Source organism: Nipponia nippon, unplaced genomic scaffold, assembly GCF_047370975.1.
Source record: "Nipponia nippon isolate SJK-2023a ecotype South Korea unplaced genomic scaffold, ASM4737097v1 scaffold_11, whole genome shotgun sequence".
NCBI classification, from domain to species: domain Eukaryota; kingdom Metazoa; phylum Chordata; class Aves; order Pelecaniformes; family Threskiornithidae; genus Nipponia; species Nipponia nippon.
The window spans coordinates 18,073,522-18,096,519 of record NW_028262302.1 but is presented as its reverse complement, the minus strand read 5'-3'; the positions used below and the strand labels follow the sequence as shown (position 1 = coordinate 18,096,519).

At 46.5% G+C, this 22,998-nt stretch overlaps 1 protein-coding gene across 1 annotated transcript in view; it reads right to left on the bottom strand.

The window, feature by feature from the left end:
• EML1 (EMAP like 1) overlaps nt 1-8,787 on the bottom strand; it is a 131,545-nt gene extending 122,758 nt beyond the window's left edge. The window contains exon 1 of the mRNA XM_087747678.1: nt 8,603-8,787. Within this exon, the coding sequence (XP_087603804.1) occupies nt 8,603-8,630 (28 nt within the window). The 5' untranslated portion in view covers nt 8,631-8,787. The remainder of the gene's footprint in view (nt 1-8,602) is intronic.
• Nucleotides 8,788-22,998: the final 14,211 nt, after the last annotated feature.

The following is a 22,998-nucleotide window of genomic DNA, read 5'->3' as shown; positions in this document are numbered from 1 at the left end:
CCCAGGACTCCTTCGGGGAACAGATCCTGGGCACTATCAGCAGGTCCATGCCCAGCACTTGGCGTTTGTCAGGAGTCCATTCCTCTGCTCCAGAGTTTCTTTCCCACAAAGGAGAAAGCATTTGGGGGATCTTGCCAGTCTTTTAGGTGAGTTTTAGAGGAGGTTTGAGATCTAAGGGAATCTTGAAGGCTACGAATTTAACTATGGAAACCGTTCGTGCGTGATGAGGGAGCTGATCACAGACAGTAAGGAAAGAAATGACAAGGACAGAGAAGGAACTGAATACGTAGATGAGAGAGTGGGAACTCACCAGGGTGGTGGGAGGGCAAACTGGGCATTTAGTTTGGAGTCTGAATGGCAAAATAAGGGAAGGGTGCCCCACCCTCTAAATTACTGCCTGTGAAACAGGTCTGTAGCAAGAGAGGGCTCCAAACAGCAAGAAGTAAATGTTAAATGCAATTATGGCTTCTAAATGCCGACGGCTTAACACAGACTATGTTGGAAATGCTGCAGATGTTGTGAGGCATGGAGGAGAGGAGGAGAGAAAACACATCAGTTGTTTTTTGCATGCCTTAAGTTACTGTAAACATCATGGAATAAGACTGTTCAGAAATGTGCTGTACAGCTTGTGCAAGTGCTCTCACTCACAGACCCTGGAACAGACTACGGATTCCAAGTATTTCTACAGATAAGCAAAATCCTCCTGTCAGTGGGGGGGCAGGGAGGAGGAGCACTTGTGAACTATGTAGCATCTTCCGTATTTCCTTAACTAGATCCTTAACCAGCATCCCAGCTGCAAACTTTCATGCTAACTTCAACTGTCTCTAAGGGCTGCCTGGAAGAGCTCTCCTTCCCCAGCGCTCCCCCGCAAAAAAAGAAAAAGGAAAAAAGGAAAAAAAGGAAAAAAAGGAAATAAGTCCTCTTTTATACTCCCAGATATGATTTCAGTACATTTCTGCAAACTTAGATATCTGAAAATGGGTGTTAATGTCTCTGCTAGCTCAAATACCCCCCACTTGGAGCCCCAGTAGCGCATAGCACACATACGCACATTTTGCTTTAGAAACGCGGCGAGCAGGCGCAGCCCCTGCCACCCTGCCAGCCAAATATTTAGCCTCTTCCACAGAAGGGCACCTCACCTGCTACATTTTACATGCAGAGGCTGAAGATGCAGGCTAACCCTGTACCTTTGCTCATGACACTCCCAGAGCATAGTCATCTCCCACCTAACTACCACCAAGCCCCAGGGACAGGATGCCCATGTCCCGCTGCTCCCATGCTGCCTTTTTCCTATTTCCAGAGATTGCAAACTTTGAATCTAGTTTTAAGAATTAACTTTATGAGTAGTGGGCGGGGCTTGTACTACACAGCTACATACTGCCATGCTACAGCCGAGCTGGGCTTGTTGAGAACAAGCCTGGCTGCAACAGAGAGCAGCTTCTTTCCTCTTTGCTTTTGATGACAAAGAGTCAGCTTCGCCTTCTGTGGCGTTTTACACAAGTGCAAACGGGGAGTTGCTCCCAGACCTCCGTCTCTCTCCCTTTCCCAGCCCTGCAGCAACCCCTGCATGGATTTGGGAGGCCTCAGATTTCTCCCAAACGGAAAAGCAATTTTTTTTCCCCAACAAAAGATGTGAGAAGGTGGACGGGAAGAGACTATGGTTGGGCCGCTACAGCCTCCTTGCTTTGAAAGCTGTGTTTGAACCTGGCAGTCCCTCCTCAGCAGGGAGCCATTTAAGCAAGGCTCAGCCCTCACCAGCCTGTGAAGCAGGTGAAAGCTGCACACAGGTGATTTTAACCCTTTACGGACTGTTGGCTGAATATTTTGGATCATGGGGCTGTCTTGAAATGCCTCATGGGCAGAGAGGGCTTTCCAGGTGTGCCTCTGGCAGGCTCCCACCCCTGTGTCTCAGCAGGGCTTGCTTGTCACCATAAATCTGCTTCTGGGGGTTTTCCTGCAGAACATGGTTTCCTGGGGCACTGGAGTCACTCATTTTTCCTGGCTTGTTTGCCTGATCCTCATGTTCCAAAAACTCTTTAAAACCCTAAAAAATAATGATTGCTTCGTTATTGTCGGTGTTTGCCCCCTCAATGCACAGCCTCCGCTGTTCGAGGCACTGCTCAGACAGATCAGGGACCCACAGCATTTCCAGAGGGAGCAACAGAGCAGGTTGGCAGGAGAATTCCCAGCTGCCAAGAAAATTCTGGGATTTCAGTTTCATGTGCATCAAATTGGGCCAAAGAACACAGATATTATTAAAGAAACACAGGTTTTATTTTACCCAAGCATTCCAAGAATTTTTGTCTTACTTCCCACTCAATTTAAATTTTCAAAATGTAGTCTTTAGAGATGTATTAATGTATTGAAATTGTCAACAAAATGTTGCATTTCGATTTGGTGACCTCTGTATTTTGTGATGGAAGAACACTCTACCGGAAAATTTGTGACTGGCTCTGATAGTTAACGTTCATCTTCTGACCTGACTTCCCAAATGCAAAAGGAAATGAGTCTGCCAAGGGGTACACGGTACATTTCTTCACTATGAGGGTGGTGAGGCACTGGAACAGGTTGCCCAGAGAAGCTGTGGATGCCCCACCCCTGGAAGTGTTCAAGGCCAGGCTGGATGGGGCTTTGAGCAACCTGGTCTAGTGGAAGGTTGGAGCTAGGTTGGAACCAGATGATCTTTAAGGTCCCTTCCAAAACCCAAATCATTCTATGATTCTGTGATTCTACATACATCAAGATCGGAGTTTCTGTGTGGTGTTCATCAGTTACAAACCCTGTTAAATAATACAGAGTGTTCCTCATTCTCATCACTTTGCAAAAATTAGCGATTAGTGCTTAATAATACTATGATGGTGATCATTCCCCTGTACTTGGCACTGGTGAGGCCGCACCTCGAATACTGTGTTCAGTTTTGGGCCCCTCACTACAAGAAGGACATTGAGGTGCTGGAGTGTGTCCAAAGAAGGGAAACAAGGCTGGTGAAGGGTCTAGAGCACAAGTCTGATGAGGAGCGGCTGAGGGAACTGGGGTTGTTTAGCCTGGAGAAGAGGAGGCTGAGGGGAGACCTTGTCACTTTCTACAGCTACCTGAAAGAAGGTTGTAGTGAGGTGGGGGTTGGTCTCTTCTCCCAAGTAACAAGCGATAGGACGAGAGGAAACGGCCTCAAGCTGCGCCAGGGGAAGTTTAGGTTGGATATTAGGAAAAACTTCTTCACCTAAACAGCTGTCAGGCACTGGCACAGGCTGCCCAGGGAAGTGGTTGAGTCCCCATCCCTGGAGGTATTTAAAAGACTTGTAGATGTGGTGCTTAGGGACACGGTTTAGTGGTGGTCTTGGCAGTGTTAGGTTTATGGTTGGACTCAATGATCTTAAAGGTCTTTTCCAACCTAAATGATTCTATTATTTATGATTCTATATAGATCTGGAGAAGCCAGAGAGCCTGGAGGCAGAGGGCAAGAGCCAGTGGGGATTTCCTTCCCATACCTCCCCAGGACAGGGCTTCCCCCACGCCCAAGCAGGCAGAGGATGGGATGTTGGCCCAGGTGAGTATGGCAGAGAGCTCTTCGGAAAAGAGGGGAGAGCAGGAAATCCCCTGGGATTTCAGCCAAACCAGATGAAGCTGCTTCATGGATAGGATGCTCTCCTATGGAAAGTCACGTGCAGAGAGATGATGTCTTCCCCAGTGAGCCTGGATCAATCGGCAGCTGAAGCAAAAGAACAACCCACAAAATGGCATAAATGCTGGCATTCGGAAATGCTTCCTTCTTGAAGATTTATACTGACCATCAAACATTTTTACCTTCGCTCTCTAAGATGTTTGACTCAGCCATGTCTGTTGCAACTGCAGAGCATCTTTAAATGACTTGGCTGTGGCAGGTAGCAAGTTAGCCAAGAGCAAGGCTGGACTCGTAGACCTTCAGATGAAATCCCTAGACAGACTTCAGGCATTCCACAGTGGCACCTAACTCCAGCAACCTAAGCAAGGCTGCACAGCTTCAATGACAGTGCTGTAGCGGTAGTCATTCACAGTCACTCTTCACTGGGGCTTCACCCCCTTCTTTCCCAAAGCTGAAAGCTTTATATGTGGGGTTTTTTTGTGTGTGTCTAAGAGTACTGACTGCAAGATTTCTTGTGCCTCAATGTGCAAAGCTAGCTCTGCAGGCGTGGGAGTGCCAGCGCCCTGGCCTCAACTTCCCCTGGCCCAGGGATGTTCCCAGGGAGCTCCAAGCGTGCAAGCCAGTGCTGGTGGTTTAAGTGGGATCAGGAGCCGTCATTCATCCTGCAGACCACTCTCTTGAGATGCTTAAGACATGCCATTACCTTTCTAACCTGCAGCAGGTAGCTGGGTTGATATGCTGAAAAAAACCTTGCCGCTTCTCTCCTTATCCCAGAGCACTAAACACAGTCTGCACAGCAATTCTGCAAGGTGATTTCAGTGTGTGGCCTTTCACTTCGGATCTCACCCTGCAAACAGTAGTATTCAGTGGGACCACTCACATGGCAACATTAGTGTCCGAGTCAAGGCCTTTTATCTAAGGTTTAGATTGCAAAGCAGAACTGGTGCTCCAGCCCTAAGTTGGAGGGGGCCACAGAGTTATCTGCAAGACTCTAGACATTTTTTACCAAACCTGATGAAAGATTAATTTAAAGCATAGTCCTATTCTGAGTACATGAAAGTGGGGCAATTTTATTTGACAGGAGTACCGCTCATGCATGTGCTGAGTCATTCCTAATGATTTTTTGTTACAAAAATATACTTGTGCCATATTTTATTCCCAGCGGCTGTTTAGAGACAGCCCAGGCTGGGAGATGGAGGTCTTGCTCCCTAGCAGCCTCTCTGGCTGAGCTAAATGGACTCCCCGTGATAGTGCAGAATATGTGTTGAATTTCAGGAAATCTAAATTCCTGTAGGTTTCTGGGATATCCTGATTCTGAAAGCACCAATTTTAGCAAATTGGCTCCAGTCTGTCTTAAAAACATGTTTGAAATGTGTAATTTTAGCTTTGAAAGGAAGTATTTAGCTAAAGAGTCAGGAACATACTTCAGATGAAAGGTCTTGTTTCCTCCTCTACTGAAACGAGGCCAATAAAAGTTTGGGAGGAATTTTAGAGGAAATTCAGTTAGATTCGCATGCCACCTGCTGCAGAACAAGCTAAATCAATTCTGTTTCTTCCCTTCTTAGTCCTGTTTTAGTAAATAACAGAGAAAGTATGTACATATGAGACTCCCAGCGTCTGAATAGCTACTCCCTCTTCAGCAATATAATCTTCATCTGTTACGGCTGAATACCTTGTATCATTGCAATGGTGATGTTATCCACAAAAAGTTACCCGTGCCATTCAAAGTCAGTCTGTGGCTGAACTAAGAAATAAGAAAATAAGGAAAGAGGCACTTTAAGAACCTTTGCGTGACTCCAGAGTTTTTTTCTGAAGTCAAAAGGATTGTGTTAAGAACCAGAACCATCATGACTCATATATTCCTAATCAAAATGCTGGGTGCGTGAAAAGCTGCCCAGTCGTATGGAGACTGAACTACGTCTCCTTACAAGAGAAAAATAATGCACACAAGAGGAAGCACTTAAATAATTGATGTGCTTTGCTTTTATCTGCATGTAGGAATGACAGGGAATCTATGTAGCTGGCACTAATGGATAGCATCAGTATGTCAATAATTGCTAATGAGAAAGAAATAGGAGTGCATTTGTCCTGAAGTGACTGATCTTTCTTTCTTCTTTAGCTCCCCGTGTTACAATGGGAAATTAATAGTGTAAATTTTAGAATTCTGTTCACTAATAGATCATTTTGATAGCAATGCTTTCAAGTGCCTTTTTTGGTATTAATTCAGTCCAAAATGACTGTACACTTGCTAACATTTAATCTGCAATCTGACAGCCAGGATCCTTTTTTTATGTCTTCTGTGCTACATTCAAAAGACAAAATAAAACTTTGTTTGCATCACATGTTTAATTTTCCATTCCACATCAGCAGAAGGGTGCAGCCACACTGGAATTGAACACAAAACAGAGATTTAAAAAAACCCAATGCTTTCATCCTGAAAAATTGCATAACCATTTCCAGCATAAAAGTGGGATACTCTTACTGAATAAAACTTCTTGTTGAAAAATTATTGATATATCGACCCATTCATATCCAGCTATTTAATTCAAAGATTGTCTTCAGCAGTTCCCTCTGGGTTGCTTGTCCAAGGGAACAATTACGCAGCTGTTCTTGCTACATTCTTGTGTAGGCTGAAAGCAGGCTAAAAATTCTGGCATTAATTTACTGTAACTACAAGCTGCGGTTCTCCAGGTTGTTCACGAGGCATACCCTTTGCAACGACGTTGGTGGTGAAGCAGTACGTACACTTGACACTAATATTGTGCTTTGGCTAAACTTATTTATAGCTCTGTGCATGGGTATACACAGACGCATGCATACGTCCGTACAGTTTGTGTTATAAGCAGGGCTCTGGATTCTAGCCACATTGCAGTGCTAATGATATCTGTCACTGCAACAACTTTTTGCAAATATATTATCTGTCCGCATTCAAACTCAAGGATTTTAAAAGTACAAGCCAGCCTTGCTATGCTGATTGGATTCAGCAAAGTGGTATTTCTGCACTAGTGGATACTAATCGCTATTTCGGAAAGTTCGATGCAGTTTTTTGCAACCCTTTTTATGGAGCTTTTACTGCTAAAGTTTTAAACTCTGAACTAGGTAGAAAAAGAGCAATAACCACAAAGAAAATGATTTGATTTCAAAATACCTTGACGTGAAAAGCAAGCTGCCAGCAACTGGTTCACTAAAATTGCTTAATAACTGCACAGGAGTGCCACCATATCTATCTCCAGTGCTGGTTTTGTGTGTATGCATATAGGCACGCACACATCTATACATACATGAACCAGAAAATTCTGCAAGGTCCGTGCAGCGGGTGACCAGTTGGCTGTGACCGGTTACGGTGGCCGGCGCAGGGCAGGGTGGTGGGAGGCAGGGTGAGCCCGGCTGCCAGGGAGCTGGGCTGGAGGCAGGGCCAGCTCCGGCTGCGGGACGTGGGAGGATTACCGGGGGAGCAGAGAGAAACGAACCTTTCCTCTGCATATGCTGGCACGTTTCCGATCCACATCCACATCTAAACATCACTTTATCTTTACTTTTCATTCCTGCCCATAACAAACTGCTTCCTTCCCTCAAATCATGCATCTACGAACACTTTTCTGGAGGAAACCTCCTAGATCCTTTCAGCAGCAAAGGTAATTGAGATATCAGTAACTTCTGCACACAACGTGCCATGCATGCTCAATATCAGTTTCATCATTAATATCAGATGCCAGCTAAATACTGTCACTGTCACCCTGAAATATCCCACCCTCAACTCAGAATGCTTAACAAGCAAACCGAGGCCAGGCCGTTAAAATCAAAAGCTGAAGAAGGGAAGCTTTGCTGGTTAACAGATCAGCCCTTTGAGAAGGTAAGCAAGAAATATTCATCCTCATCTCTCCTCTCTTTAGACAATGATAGCAACTATGCAATGGCACAGGGAATTGCGCAAGGCGCAGCTCACTCTGCACCATATACATAATTTATATTTTTCCACTCCGGTTTTGAGTGTGCATTTTTGGGATTGTTTTTGTAAGATGGAAGCAGAAAGAGGAGGAAAAGAAAAAAAGCACTGCAGCAGCCTTCTCCTTCTCCAGCCCCACTTTTTAGTCCAGATCCTCATCTCTTACACACAGCCTTCACAGGCTTCACAGTGAAACACAAGTGCTACATAGTATCTGTACATATATATGTATATATACAGATGTGAAAAGAGAAATGCTTGCCATGGCAAAAGGAAAAAAGGAAAAAAAGAGATGGTTTTAATGGCCCATCTCTTTATTAGTAAAATGCCTTGGCAGAGAATTACTCTAGCATTTTGACAAGAGTTTCCTTTCGTGCAGACAGTCTAGAGAGTGTTTACAATTCCTATAGAAGTTAGAAAAAACAGCTGAGAAACACGCTTCTTGCTGACGTGCTCTCCTGCTTGGTGAAGTTTGACATATACAGCCATAAGTGCTAGTAAAGGACCCCTTTCCAGATATAGGCAAAACACGTAAGGCACTTATTTTGAAAATAAGGTACGCTTCTATTTCCTTTCAGCAAATACACCCTTCGCATTACATTTATCTGCCCTTGCTGCGTCCGTTACCGTTCGGGAAGGTTTATCAAGGCATGAACACAAGATGTACACAGCGCGCCTGGTCCTGCGTATCCCATCCCCAGAAACTCTCCTTCCCGAGCTCAAGACTACACATGTCAATACCATCATTTCTCCGGACACAGACACTTCAGACCATCTGCCTGAGTTACCGAACCCTTCCTCCTATCCAGCCCCTGTGCCTTTAGAGAAAATCCAGGCGATACCACCCGCGCCAGCCCTCCGCCACGGGCTCGTAAGGAACCGCACCGGGATCCATGGTGGTTGCAGGGAGTTTCTCCTCTGCCTGCCACGGCTCTGGCTCCCTTCGAAAGCAAGCAGCTTCACGTATGACTTTGCAATCTGAGAATGTGAGCTAGTCGGCAGGACACCGGGGTAAATATAAATCTGGCGCTTACCCACAGGCAGTCCCTCGCAGTCTGACATCGTGCGAGAAGTCCTCCTCACCAGGGGCTTAGGAAAACCACAGCAGGAACGCAAGCACGGGTCCTTCTGCTTGCAAAGGCGGGGGGGGAAAAAATCTAACACTTTACAGCCACCCTTCTCTTACACTGTACATCTACCCACCCAGAGAGCTGTAGCAACAGTCCCTTCCCTGCCTTCTCATTATGGGATGTAAAGATAAGAATGTGCTTTTGTGCCAAAAGAGTGTGCTATTGGTGGATAAATTTGTTGTCATCCCTCCCCTTCGCAGAGTTTCCTCTTTAATGTCACAGAGGCACATTACCCTGTCGGAAAGGCCATCGAATATTTATGAAACGGCTTTTAAGAGCTAAGCCGCAAATCTGCGCTGGAGAACGGGGCTAATTGCTGTGCGGTGGGGTTGGTGGTGGGAGCCGCACCGCCGGGGCACTCCTGCTTCCCGGGGGGGCTGGGGGAGAGATGGTGGGCTGGGGGATATGCTCTGACATCTTGCTCTGTACCTTCTCCGTCTGCAGGTTAAATAAGGGTCCCAGCAGAAATGCTCGCTGCTGAAAAGGGGGCAGGAGTCAGGGTGCGTCTGTTTAAGGGGGAAGGGAAAAAAAATGGTCTTCTGTTTATACTGTAATATCTGAGACATAGTTTTTGCAGCACTGTTACTAAAGGCTGCTTCATGGTATATATTATTGTGAGTGCAGATTTCTCTGTAACTTCATGACTTTTTCTTGCTTAAAATATGCTGCTTTAATGCTGCCTTAGTGAAGCATTTTGCTCCTACAACTTATTTCTTTAATCTTTGGAGATGTTTATGTGGGATTTGCTTGGTATGAGATTTCCAGACGGGTCCAATCAGTAGAGAGTACCCCTGCACACTGCTGTGTTCATGAGGCACCTTAATGAAGCGCAAGCAAAGGCTCTGGCAGCATTAGAGCCATGGTAGGCTTGGCAGAGATGTGTGGGACCTGGCAGGTGCCCTCAGCACCCGAGGGCTGGTTTGCTGCTGTTTTTTCTCCTGGGAACAGTCAGGGACAGTCTGGGCTTTACCTGACACAGACCTTTAGTATCTGAGCCCTTCACAAATGTCGGGGTTTCAGACCCAGAGCCAGTGTGAGGGCTGGGAGGAGAGAGAGGCAAGGGGGGCTCTACTGGGGGGCTCTGGGAAGCACTTCCAGACCCTGTGGCCAGCCCCAGCCCCTCAGGGAAATGAGCCATTGGAGCCCCAGGGGTCACCTTTCTTCAAAGTGCCTTGAAGAAAAAAAGGCTTAATTTACATAACGTATACTAGGAGCTCAGTGCGCTGAAAAATTTGGGCTAGTTTTACTTCTTAGATGCTTCAGTCTAAGCACCCAAAGGCTGACACTGCTGGCTCTACCTGCTTTCTCTCTGAAGAGAAGCCTTGTAATACTCTGCTGGTTACTCAGCAGCATAGCCAGCCATGGATTCAATTCAGGATGTCAGGCCAGTGACTAAGAAGCTAAAATAGCTGCAAATGTAGATAGTTACATGTTCCCAAAACCACCCCTCGGGTTGCCTGCGTGGAGTTGGGCGAGTGGGGCCAGGGGTGTCCCATGGCCACTGGGGTTTGCCAGCCTGAAGATCTATTGGCATCATTCTGTCAGGGACAGCCCTTGTCGGTGGCTGCTTCTAGGTCTGCTCATGCAACAGCACAGGGATATTCACTGGCATAAGGCTGATCCGGATGGCGGCTCTGGGGAGAAACAGAGCCTCAGGCTGTGCTCTTCACCAAAGAGGCTGTAAGAGGAGGAGAAGTGCAGGGCATCGTGCTTAGCCTTGCCATCCTGCTGCCACCCACAGACTCAAGGAGAGGTCTCTAGCTATTCTGGAAGATAGGGAGGCATGGAGATGTCTGGTCTTAATCTTAGTATGCATCTGGGAAAGGAAGAAGGCTTAAACCAGACCGGAGGACTTTTCTTCCAGTGCAATTTCACTGCAGAAACACATTGCTCCAACGTGTGTGAATTGAAGCTTTCTTAGCTTGACCCTGTGCAAATGCAGGCTCCCAGTTCTGCAAGCATTTACGTGCCAATTTAAATTCAAGCCCCACTGAAGTTCCTGGAACTACTCACAGTTATAAAGTTAAACACATGCGTAAGTATTTGCAGGATCAAGGGCTCACCATTCTGACTTGTATTCACGAAGCAAACAGCTGCAGCTGATTTTGAAGTTACCTCTCACAGCTGTGTGCTGGTGCTCCTCCGTTGAAGGTTAGAGCCCTCCAGCAGAGCTGGACAACTGCCTGCGCTGAAGGCACACCAAATCACAGACTGGTGTCTTAGCTCTAACTCATCTTCAAGAGCAATTTAAGGAACCTATGCCTCCATCACCCCCGTTACGTCGTCCTTGGCCAAGTCTGCTACAGGCGGTCAACATCTTCTGGAAGAGGGGAAGAGAAGCCAGCAGAGAAGCTTGAGGGGGGAGGACAAATACATCTTAAACTATTACAGCAAAGTTGGCAAGAGCTTGTCTGCCAGAGCCATTATTAGGATTTGGCCTTGGGAGAGCTCTTCAGTGAAACACTAAAGCATGAAGTTATCCACGGGATGAAAAGTTGAACAGATCAGATCTAATTCTTACAGTGATACTCACAAACACCTTCCTTTGATGAGAACCACTCCAATTAAAAAATTAGCTTTGATCCCTGAATATTTTAGTTATAATGTTGGTTTTTGAGAGGTTATAAGACTTTTTTTTTTCGGAGTAGAACTGAGCATTTCTTTTAACTTCCCCTGTTTCTTAGTCTGAAAAGAGCCATGCTTGCTTCTGCAGAAAGGCCAAGCCTGGAAAATTTAAGTCTGAAAGGAGAAAGTTTTGGGAATTTATGAATAAGTCTGGTGACTGTCATGGCAAAAAACGCAAAAGCCAAAAATTGAACTAAACAATAAAAGGTGAGAAGTAAAGCACGTATTATTTTAGGAGGTATTAAGCTAATGTGGGAAATGTGCTAAATATCTGTCAATAACTGCTCTCACTTGGGCTTTCCAAGGAACCTGAAGGATGCTTATTCCTCAACACACAGTGAGAACCGGTCATGAATCTGTCTGCTTCATACTACTGCCCGACAGATAGTCCTCTGCATAAAATCCATGACAAATACCATGAGTGGGATGGTAAATGTAATGTATGGAAGGAAGTCACTGGAGTATTTCCTAAAGGTTTGCCTGGACTTATTTGGTCTCATGTGGAAGACAGTTGCATCGCCCTGATGCATCCTGAAATACTAGCACTACCTAGGGCTTTTGATATACTGAGAACCTGGAGCTGAGCTGATATGGCTGGGGAAAGAGGACATATGTGGGGAAACCTGGGTGCAGGGCACCTACAACGGTACAAGTACACCTTAGTGCCCAAATACTATCTGTCACCCACAGGAGTAAGACATGTAGTGGGACTTAGTTTCTAACCTAGATGTTTACACATCCCATTATGCTCCTGATCTAAGTAGTGCCTAATTGCCTTGAAAAATCCCATGTGGGGTCATAATTTTCCCCACAACCTGACAGGCTCAGCCATCTGACTGTGCAAAGAGCCAGATCCACCCAAAAGCTCCCAGCTGGACCAGGGCTTTTGCTATTGCTGACTCGCCTCTCACTCAGCCACGGCTGGAGCCAGTCTCGTCCAAACCTTGTAGGAAAAGGAGGGAGCTGCCCTTCTCACTGTGGGATCTCAGGCCCTGCCAGACGCTGGCCACCTGCTAACATTACTGGGCTTTGCTAAGCTCATCACTGCTGTAGGAGCATGGACGGATTTTTCTCCTTCCCTCTGCCTTTCTCTCTCCTGGCAGAGGGAAATCACGAGAAGTGAGAACGATTTCTTTCGCTAACCAAGTCAGATCTGATTATTAAATCTGCAATTTTCCATGAGATTGAAGCGAGCGCCTTACTGCCCGCTTTGGCAGGCATTCATATCTCCCATCAGCACGATTTCCACGCAGTTTAAATAGAGAATGGCCGAAACGCGCTTCTCCCTTCTAATTTATGCAAATTCCCTTGGGTTTTTTCTTGCCGTGTGAAGAGATTTCTGCCTGTTGGGTACGGGAGGATTCAAGGCCGGGGCAGGGGGAGGGGAGGGGTAGGGATAGAAGAGAAGCTGCAGGCTGATACAAGCAGGTTGGCATTGGGACGTGGGTGACCTTCTCTGACAGCACTGAAGAGCCCGAAACGCAGTCCTGCAGGCGGGGACGGTCCCCGGGCACTGGGACGGTTCCGGTGCACGACCCACGCTCAGACAAGCTAAACATTCCTGCCAGCACAGACAGGCGAGCTGAACAAATTCAGCTCGTGTGTTAAGTCTTTTGCTCCTCGTGTTGTTTTCCCTGGGAGTCGTGGTTAGGAATTTGTTAGCAAAGACTGGTTTTCCCCCCTTGAAAAGCCCTGTGGCTAGTGGGGAGAGCATGGGCCTTTCTGTCCTCTAGCGTAAGGGGTGAAACTAACCACAGCTTTTGAATTGCACCGAGGTAAAGTGCAGAGAAGCAAGAGGGGACCACGCTGGCCAGCTACCACCCGCCCCACTGCCAGCCCCACATCTCCTGAGTCACTGGCAGGGTCTCAGTGCGGTCCTGGCCATACCTATGGGACCAGCCAGCCAAATCCAGGGTCCGTGGGATGCTGTGCCACGTGCATATGCAGCAGAGAAATGTCTCCAGAGCCGCTGGTCAGACAGGCCTGAACCTCTGCACGGCAATCAGCAGGAGCCTGCCCTGAGGAAAGCCACCAGGCTCGGACTAGAAGTCAAGCGCCCATCAAGTCCCAATAATAATAATAATCAGGATTTTATTTCATCATTGTTTTCTGACACATTCTGTTCACATTTCAACTTGATGGACAGGTAGTGTAATAACGCAATCAGAAGAGAAGCTGGTGCACTGACAGGACCTCGTCTGGGTGCACCCAATGAAGGGAAAGTGAGGAAAAAAAGGCAAGATACAGCTGCCAGCTAAAACGGTCCTCTAGGAAACAACAAATACAAAAGTAATAGCAGCCCCCCTAAATAACTAGGTATATCATCCTTTTGCATTAATCTGTATTTTTTTATTAACAGGATTTTCACTAGTCACAATTGAACCTGAGCCTTGTATTCAAGAAAGGAAACATCTCCATCATCTCCTCTGATGTCACCCCAGAGAGAAGATTAGAAGATTAACTATGTCAGCTGACGCCAATCCAATGGCAGGGAAAATAATTTTGCACATTCAAAGAGAAAATGGGGGAGAAATTCCAGCTATCTCCAACAAATGTGAACCTTACCAGTGATAATCACTGGCTCGCAGAGAAAACATTTTATGCAAACGTGCAGATATACAGTAAATAAAATAAGAAGATCAAAGACTTGGAAGAGGATTTATCTTAAGGAAGAAATGAGTGGATAGTCTGAATCTCGGTGGCATTTTAGTCTCATCTAATTTATAAGCGGTTGTGTTCTCTGGGGAGGACTTATGAAAGGCCATTGAAATTATGTGAGGAAATAGAAAAACTACATCCAGAAGACAAAACTGGCTTCTGAGCTGTTGCTGGCAATGTCTCCTGACACCCCGGGTACCAAAATGAGCTTGCCCTAGCACTCAAATGAAACGCATTTACACAAGGATGGAGAGAAGGTGAGCACGACAGTGTGAGCCCAGCTTTTGGCATCTGCTGATAAACGCAGGTGGCCCTTTGCTGGCAGGCTCTGCAGGGGTTACCCAGCACAGGGGAACCGAGGCTGAAGCTGTTTTCCCATCGATACATGGTAGATTTTCATGCACAGCTGCAATTAGTGTTAATGGGAGTTCCCTCTGCAAATGTTCCAGGAGCTACTGAATAGTCTCCTGGTGAACATAAAAAGCCAAGAAAAATGATACAATTTAATCTGATCTTGCTGCTTCAGGTTTTAATGGCATTATTTCTGTTTATTTCAGTGGGATTAAGATTGAGTCTTGCACAGCTGAGTGTAGCTGCATTTGCTCTGCACAGATCTGGTGGAAAAGAGAGTGTCGAGGCCTGAATGTAAATATTGCGATATCAAGTGGTGGGTTTGAGGAGAAGGTGAGAGTCTTGCAAACCTGATTTGGCAGCTGCAAAAATAACACTTAGGCAAACAGATGGTCTCTGCAATGAGGGAAGTCTTTAAAAGATTCACAAATTAATGAGCTCTGCCAGGTTTTTAGTGGTTCCTACCAAAATTCCTATAAATCAGCCTAACTGGGCAGGGAGGTGGAGAAGAGAGGAATCAATAACTTCCCTAGACAGTTTGTATATCCAAGATTAGCTGACAAAGGCTTCAGAGCTAGAAAATCCCAAGAGGAATTACGGGGGCGCAGCATTGTCCTTTTGGAAGGCAAAAGCCACAACGTTCATCATGTACTATCAGTGCTCTGGGGACTAATTGCAGCCATCAGTGATCAAGGATATTGGTCTGGTGATAAAGGAAGGTGAGGTGTCAGACGCTCTGAATTATGGGCTCATCCTGGGGACACTGTAATGTGTTTTGAGGGAGTGAAAGCCTCCTCCTTTCACCACAGGTCAGAGAGAGACCACACCCTCACTTACCTTCAGTCTTCATTAAAACCTGGCCCAGACAGCACATTACCAATGCAGAGTATTTACAGCAGCCAAACACAGTCTTACCTTCAAATAAATGACATCTCATTTCCATTCTCACCTCCAAGACTTTCTTCCTGCTCAGTGCTATGCGCTGAAAATACATCATTAAAATTGTCACTGGCCAAGTTTAGCCACAACAGGTAACCAAAAGATCAGGGTTTCATCCCAAACTTGGGAATGACCAGCAGCAGAAAGAGAGCACCAGAGAGATCTGATAATACTCCAGCTGATATCTGTCTAGCTGATCTTCTCTACCAAAGCAACCGCTGTCTCCACGACACTGAAGGAAGGTCTGCTGTGCTAGGAGACAGAATTAATTAAGGAATTGCTAATGGAATCAGAATTGAACAGCAGGGGAAATTATTCATTAGGGTATCTGTGAAGTTTGTAACGTGGTGCACTTCACAACCCACTTTCATTTGCTTCTTTGCAAACGTTCATCACCAGTGTTTGACAGCGGGAATGATCTGGGAGTTTTCATTCTTAGTCATTTGGAGCCGCCTCCGTCTTACAATAAACACAGTCACAATTAACGGAAGCGGTGACCTTGTTGGCAATTTCTGCAAAGAGGACAAGACTCCTTGGGAATAGTGAATAAAGCAGATCATTACCACATAAGTGACCTCTGTAAGTCACATTGGGGGTGAGGCATGTTGCTTTAACAGCACATAAATAGTATTTCCAAGGAGTTTTCATTGAAAATGGGATTGGATTTGTTTTAGGTTCTCCGATATTGATGTTTTTGACTACACGCACCTCCAGCTGCCTCAAGGAGAAATTCAGGACCACCTTGGTATGGTTAGACTCTCAACTCCGGAGGCGGGAAGCCTGGGCTAAGATGCACAGTGGGGACTGCAGCATCTTGGTGCTGAGCCAGGCAGTGTGGGGTGACGGGCACTCAGAGCCCCGGGGGGGTCGAAGTCCTCCCCTGCCAGCATGGAGAGGAGGAAATCCTGGAAGGGGGTGAAGTGACTTTCCTAGGGTCACCCTGTGAGGCCATGGCATGGTGGTGGGGAGCCTGGTCCCTGCTCCACAGCGGGCAAGGGGGAAGGAGGGGAATGCACTAAATCAGGCTGTCAAATTGGAGAGCTGCTTGCAAACAGGAAAGACTCAATAAAGGTTATTTGCTTATTGTTATTAAAGAAAGGAAAGAGAGAAAAAAAGTTTTTCATTCAATGCTCATGAAAAATATGAGACTCTTTACTTTTCTTTTTATTAAAAGTCTCAATGAATGGAAAAATATTTTTGCCCAGCAGGCTGATGGTGCTCCTGGCACTGATCTCTTGGGGCTTTGGTTAGGAACAGCTGCTGCAGGACTGCTGGATAAGGGGCTTTAAGTATGTAACATCCTTTCACTTAACCCTCTTCCTCGGTGTACTGAAGTGATGCAGCTGGTCCAGCAGAGCCCTTTGTAACTGTCCACTCACCAGCCTGGCTGCAGCTGGCTGCGTTGCCGCAGAGCTGGGGCAGCTTTGTGGCTTGCTCGGTGTCCACCTGGCTGGGGTTGCTCTCCGATAAGCTGTAGTCACTTCTACAACCGAAATATCTTGCGACTTGTTCTCCAGATACTCAATAGTCCTGCAGCAAGTGCTTCTTTCAATATACGAGCAAAGGTCCGAGCCTGCCCTGGGAGCCAGAAGCATTCAGGAGGCACAGATGAAATGTTTTATGCTTTAAAATTGCAGGGACAAGCTTCCTTGCAATTTCCTAATTAGATGCATGAAGCTGCTTCTTCCTTCTCACTCTCCAGTTCTCATCCTGGGCTAATCTGGGGACTAAATTTCTCCTGCGGCCATTTCTGCACGCAGGCATGGTACCCTCACGGGAGTGAAGCAGTCAGGGGAATGCCAGCATTTTCACATGCAGTTAAACAAACCCAAGAGCTCCCATCTCAGGGCAGAACGAGGGTTGTTGCTGCCTCACAACACCCCCCGGGGCTGCTCTTGCAGCTCTCAGTGATGCCTTGCTCATATTGTACCTTTACTCCCCTTCAGCATGAACCCATGCCAGTATTCTTGCTGTATCCTGGATCCATTCCTCACCTATCACTTTATTAATCCATAGAAATGACAGGAATTAGTAGAAGTAGGCGAATGCTTGTCTCCAAAACCCTGGGATTCAGCTAACCAACAGGGTCTGCACGGAAAATCATCATCAGATGTGCTGAGATGCCATCCCCGGGCCATCACTGCAGTGGCTAATTTGGGCTAATCAGGGATCCTGGGATTCTTGAAGTACAATATCAGTGTACAGCTCATTACATTTTATCACAAAATTATACTTAAAAGTTACAAAACCTTATTAATGATGAGATGTTAAACTTGCACAGAATAGACCAGAGAAGCCCAAAGGCTGCAGAGCTGAAAATTAAACCACCATTGATACTATTTTTCTTTTAATTTAGAAAGTAGCAGAAGCCTAAGAGAAATTCGTCTCACAGCAGAGCCCACATTTAAGGAAATTCCACGTATGGTCAAATGTCAAGTTGTTTCTTTTGCAAAGGGCAATGTGGCAATCGTATTTCCATTTGGAGAGAAGTTTTTTCCTTCGAGCTGAGTTTTTCAGTGGGGGAAGGGAGAGAAAGCAAAGTACACTTTTCCTTTCAGCACACATGCATTCAGAAACCTGGCTGCTCATTTTTAAAAGGTTACGGCTCCCTTCCTCACTCCTCCCCGTGGGCACAGCCCGGCCAGCCACACCTTCACTGCCGGTCCTCCCTTCCTAAGGTCTCTTCTTCTTCTGGGAGGCTGCTTGGATTGAAGTGAGTCCTTGGAAAGGCACATGCTGCTGGCACTGAAATAACCGAGACTCACATCCACCCATCTAAAGGCAGAGTTTGGCCCGGTGCTTTCTTGCCAATTTAATGTTCCTTTTCATCGCCGTTTCCTCAAGAAACAAGATTTGCAGAGTCCCTTCTGTAATAAATCCTCAACCCACTGGCTAGTTCCAAGCAACGACGAGGTCCAAAAGGCACTGAAGTTCCTGCAGTTTCCAGAAAACATCTGGGACTCCGTTAAAGGGGAGAGATTGGACTAGTTTAAGGCTGCCTGACTTGAGACAGGCTGGCAATGTGAACCGCAGTCAGTGTGCGTGGCCAGGCTGGCCAGGCAGCACACACAGAGCCCCGAAGCTGGCATGCGTGTGTCACCTCCATCCCTGCCAGTGGCACAGATGGGGTTACGGGGACGTAGGAGGAAGGCAGGGATCGGAAAGGGCAGGCTGGGGTGTGAGGCAATACTGCAGTGGGGGCTGCTGGAGAGCGGTGGGGGATTGCTGTGATGTGGTGGGGATGCTACAGATAACCCAAGGAGAAAATGGGCATCACTGCAGCTAGAAAAATAAGGCACACAGGGAGGACAAAAAATTCATATCAAGCCAGTGTTCATTAGCGCCACAGGGGTGCAGGGGCTGGTCCCGTCCCGGCAAGCAGCCTGCCGAGGCCCTGCTGCCCACTGACTCCTTGCACCCAGCAGGGCTGTGCTGGGCCTCAAACCCCATAGGATTTGGGGTTTCTTCTTGTCCCTGTAGGGCTCAGCCCTTTCAGGAGGAAGCTGAGAATTCATCTGTTTGTTTCTGGAAGTCACCTTCATCACCTTCACCTTCCTCCCTGACCTTCCTGCCTCCCCTGCCTCCCCCTACCCGCGCGGCTCAGAGGTGGGAGGTGCAGCTTTCCCAGCTGCAAATCCTCCTCCCCGGCTGTTTCGCTGCTTCGCCAGGTCACCACCAACCTCAGTGGAGAGCCCCCAGCTCTCCTTTCCATTTCCCCCGCTCACTGCTATTTATTGCTCGGCGATATTCAGGGGAGGAATGCAGCCTGTCCCAGGGAAAGGGCTGCTGCTGCCGGGACTCGGCAGGCTAAGTTTAGTTCCTGGCTCTGCCAGGGATCGCCTCTGTGACACTAATCCAAAGATTAAATTTCTCCCTGCCTCAGTTTCCCTCTGTAGATAGCAAAGTTTCCCTTTGTAACCTGTCTGGGGCAGGAGCTGGTTTATACTGCTTGTTTACACTGTGCCTATCTCTGGAGCTCCTGCCCTGACTGAGATCTCCGTGTACTTCTATAATTAGTGCACTCACGTTGTGTTTTCATTAAAGGTCTTGTTACGCTTTTGATATGAAAGACAAAAATACTAACTAAAGCTGAATTATAATTCTTCATGTTACGCTTTTTTGTTTTGTATGGAGTTCCATTTAAATTGTAATTCTCTAACAAATAAAATGACTCTGGGATTGCTTTCACAATTCTAGATACTGATGTGAGAGCTGATGTGGCCACAGACAGTGTCTCAGTCTTAAAGCCCTTCCCATAGGCTCCCCCGGAAGAAGTCAGCCTTTGGAGATGTAACCGGAGCTATCGTCAGTGTTTTGGGAATGAAATGACAAGAGTCTATGAGCAACAAGAAAAGAAAACCAGCTATTTATGGACTGAAGACCTGGCTTAATGCTGTCTCTTTAAAAAATCACTCGAACAGTACATTAAAAAGCAAACCTCTTCTATCACATACATATTTCATCTGCACCTTGGAACTGTAATTAATGGCATAGGAGGCTTCATTTGACAAGCTGTCCTCAGGGCAGACTTTTTACTTCTAGCTACATCAACAGCGCTCGCTGCTACTGTTTCCCTTGACAAAACTCCTCCTCTGCTTCATCCCGCTCCTTAGTGGAGAGGCGAGCAGATGTGGGGCCCATCCACGTTTCTCTCTTCATTGATGAATACTTCCCTCAGATACAGTAGGACTAAAGAGAATAATTTTTCAAAGGTGGAAGAAGATGCACTGGGACACACACAGCAGGAGGTGAAGAGAAAACTGCTTGTAAAGCCTGCCTGCTGTGTGAAATAGCCAAAGCTAATTCAAACTGGGTACGATCGAAATTAAACATGGGCCAAGTTAGTCCCTGGTGCAGCACCAGTAACGCAAAGGCAGATGACTTGATTTCACTGAACTTACGCCAGGAGTGAACTTGACCCACAACTTTACGTGACATCTAACAGTGCGGCCAGGAAACCTGAAATACATCACAGGCATCCAAACGCAGGTGCTCTGGTTGTGACTGGGGCTCTAACGCATGCGGCTGGTTGTTAGCTCTTGAGCCCTTGTCATCCCCGATAAATATTTCTGGTGGTCATTTACCTCCATCCTTTTCATAACGATGGTGGTCATTTACCTTCATCTTTATGAAAAGGTTACAGATGCTCTCTGAAAATATGAGGAACAATAACGCAATTGGGTTTATGTACCTACTAAATACTGGATGAGCTGTATTTTTTCTGACCGATTCAAATGGAAAAAAAAAAAAAAAAGAAAAAAGGAAAAAAAGAGTGGTAACCTTTATGCAAGATCTGCCTGATGTAACACACGCTCATACGATGTGTACTGAATCCATCACAAAACAAATCAGCTTGCAGCAGGATGGATATGCACAGACATTAACTACGGGAAGAACCGAGGTGCTGTGAACCATAGGATCCCAAAGGCTTTCAGACTCCTATTTATGGATCTCGGGCTACGAGCAGGAAAGAATTTAGGTTTCACTCCTTCCTGGGGCTTTGTAGCACGTAAAAGCTGAGGCTGCTGAGCCAGGTTTCTCTGTTGGAGGGGAGATACGGCGCTGCGGTGTTACCCGGCAGCCCTCCGCAGGGACACATGCCATCTTGGCAGGGACGGCTTCCAGGCTCGGCGCAGACTGTTTGCACAGACTCGGCTCCTGCTTGTCCAGCGGCCGGGCAGCCGCACAGCGCCTGCTTCAGCAGCACTGAAGTCAATGGGAACTTCGCCATCAGCTCCCAGGGTACCGGGCCAATACCCAACAGTAGGTAATACTTACAGCTTGGTTATAGACCTTGTACTTTCCCCTGAGCACTTTTAATACCCAAAAGCAGAATTTCGTGTTTGGTGTTCTGGCTCTAAGGTTTACTCTGCTGATCATCTGCATTTGCTCTATATTGAATTATTTCATCTGGAATCTGGCAAAAGCTAACACTGCTAGCTCTTCTTATCAGTGATCCAGATATATAAAATCTCAGGGGTGGGATGGCTCTGCAAACTCAATCCATTGCATGAGGTTGTTATAAAACCACAGCCAAAACTTGGCTTTTTTTCTGGCCGTGTTTCTAGATTGCATCTGGGTTTAATTTGGCTTTTGGATCTTCCAAACAAGGATTTCATTCTTTTGGGTAATTTATCTACAGCTTGTTATCCACTACCTACATCTCTCTTGCTATATAATATAATATTGCAAAATACTGCTTCATGCTTATACCTACAGCCCTAGAAATAGTCCTTTTATGAGTAGAGTCATTGAATTTATCAGTATTAAATGTTACAAGATTGGCAATACACAAGAATGAGAAAAACTATCAAACCTTGAAATTCTGAGACTCATATAGATACTTGATGTTTCCAAAATGACTCCCAAAACATGGGCACTAATACAACTAGTGAGGTGGCACAGGTTATTATTAAATTATTAATTATTAAATTAAATTAAATAATTATGATTATTAAATCAGTAATGAAGAACGCATAAAGGAGACAGACACATCGATATTGGACATGGGGGTCTTACGAAGAGGGCAGAGAAGCAAGACAACAGAAAACCATGATTTCAAGATAGAAAAGGTTATTTGGGCTTGGTACCCAAAAGCTGCAAGAACTAACAGAGTTGTCCCTCTGGTTAGCCACCTCCTGCTGGCAAGAAAGGAAGATGTAGGAAAATAATGAACTGGAGGCAGTTGCAAGCTATAAATATTTTCTTAAGGATTCAAAGTCTTACATTTTTATAGGTAAGTGAGCGCTGGCTCTGGTCAGCTCAGGGATGCTGGCCTTGCAGCTGGAGAGGCACAGAGGTCCCTTGCATGGGGCACAGATGGAAAGAGGCCCCTTGGACTGGGCTAGGGCCTTGGGAGAGCCCCGGCACTGCCATTGCCTCTCCAGGGCTGGCACTGTTGAGTGATTTAGGCACTGGGTCTGCTTCTGGGCAGACCAGAGGTGCTCACACCCAGGAGCACGCTGCCCGCTGCAGGCCTGGAGGAAGCTGGGACGGAGACCCAGCCAAACCAGGTCCTTTTGCCTTGACTGGCCCTTAGGAAGGCAAGTTATCATTCTGCAACGATGGATTAGGATCCGAGCATCTCTGTGAGTGCAGCACCACCCATAAAGTCACCAAAGCCTTGTGAGGATGAAGTGGATGAGGGAAGGCCAGGACCAACATTCCTGGTGGCAGCACAGCCCCACGCAACCTTCTGGAGCATGTTCACCATTCAGCCCAACACCGTTGCAGCACAGGCTGCTGAAATGGCAGGACAACAGCTGGATGTGCTCATCTGGTGGGTGCCAGTGACGGTGCCTGTGGATCTGGTGACAGGGCTCAGCTCTCTCCACGTGGGCACCGGGTTTCTCTCCCCTCTCACCCTCGCCTTGCTGCACTCACCCCACCTGCAGCATACGCTGCCCTGCATCCTGCTCCGTCTCTCCATTGCAGCGCTGGAAAAGAACAGCAGCAATGCCGGTGTGATTAAAGATAATGAGCTACTGATTAGCACTGGAGAACACAACTGAAAACATTTCATTTCAATTGCCTTTCTTGTTGAGTTAATTAAAATAAAACACAAAGCTTTTCAGCTGAATTATGATGCCTGCTTGGCTCAAAGCACTTCGACTGAACAGGTTTGCAATTAATATTTATGTTGACTTCCACCTGGCATTAGCATAACAAAAGAGGCTAATAGCACCTTTCAGATATTCCCAGTGATGTAGCTGCTATTTGGACTGTTC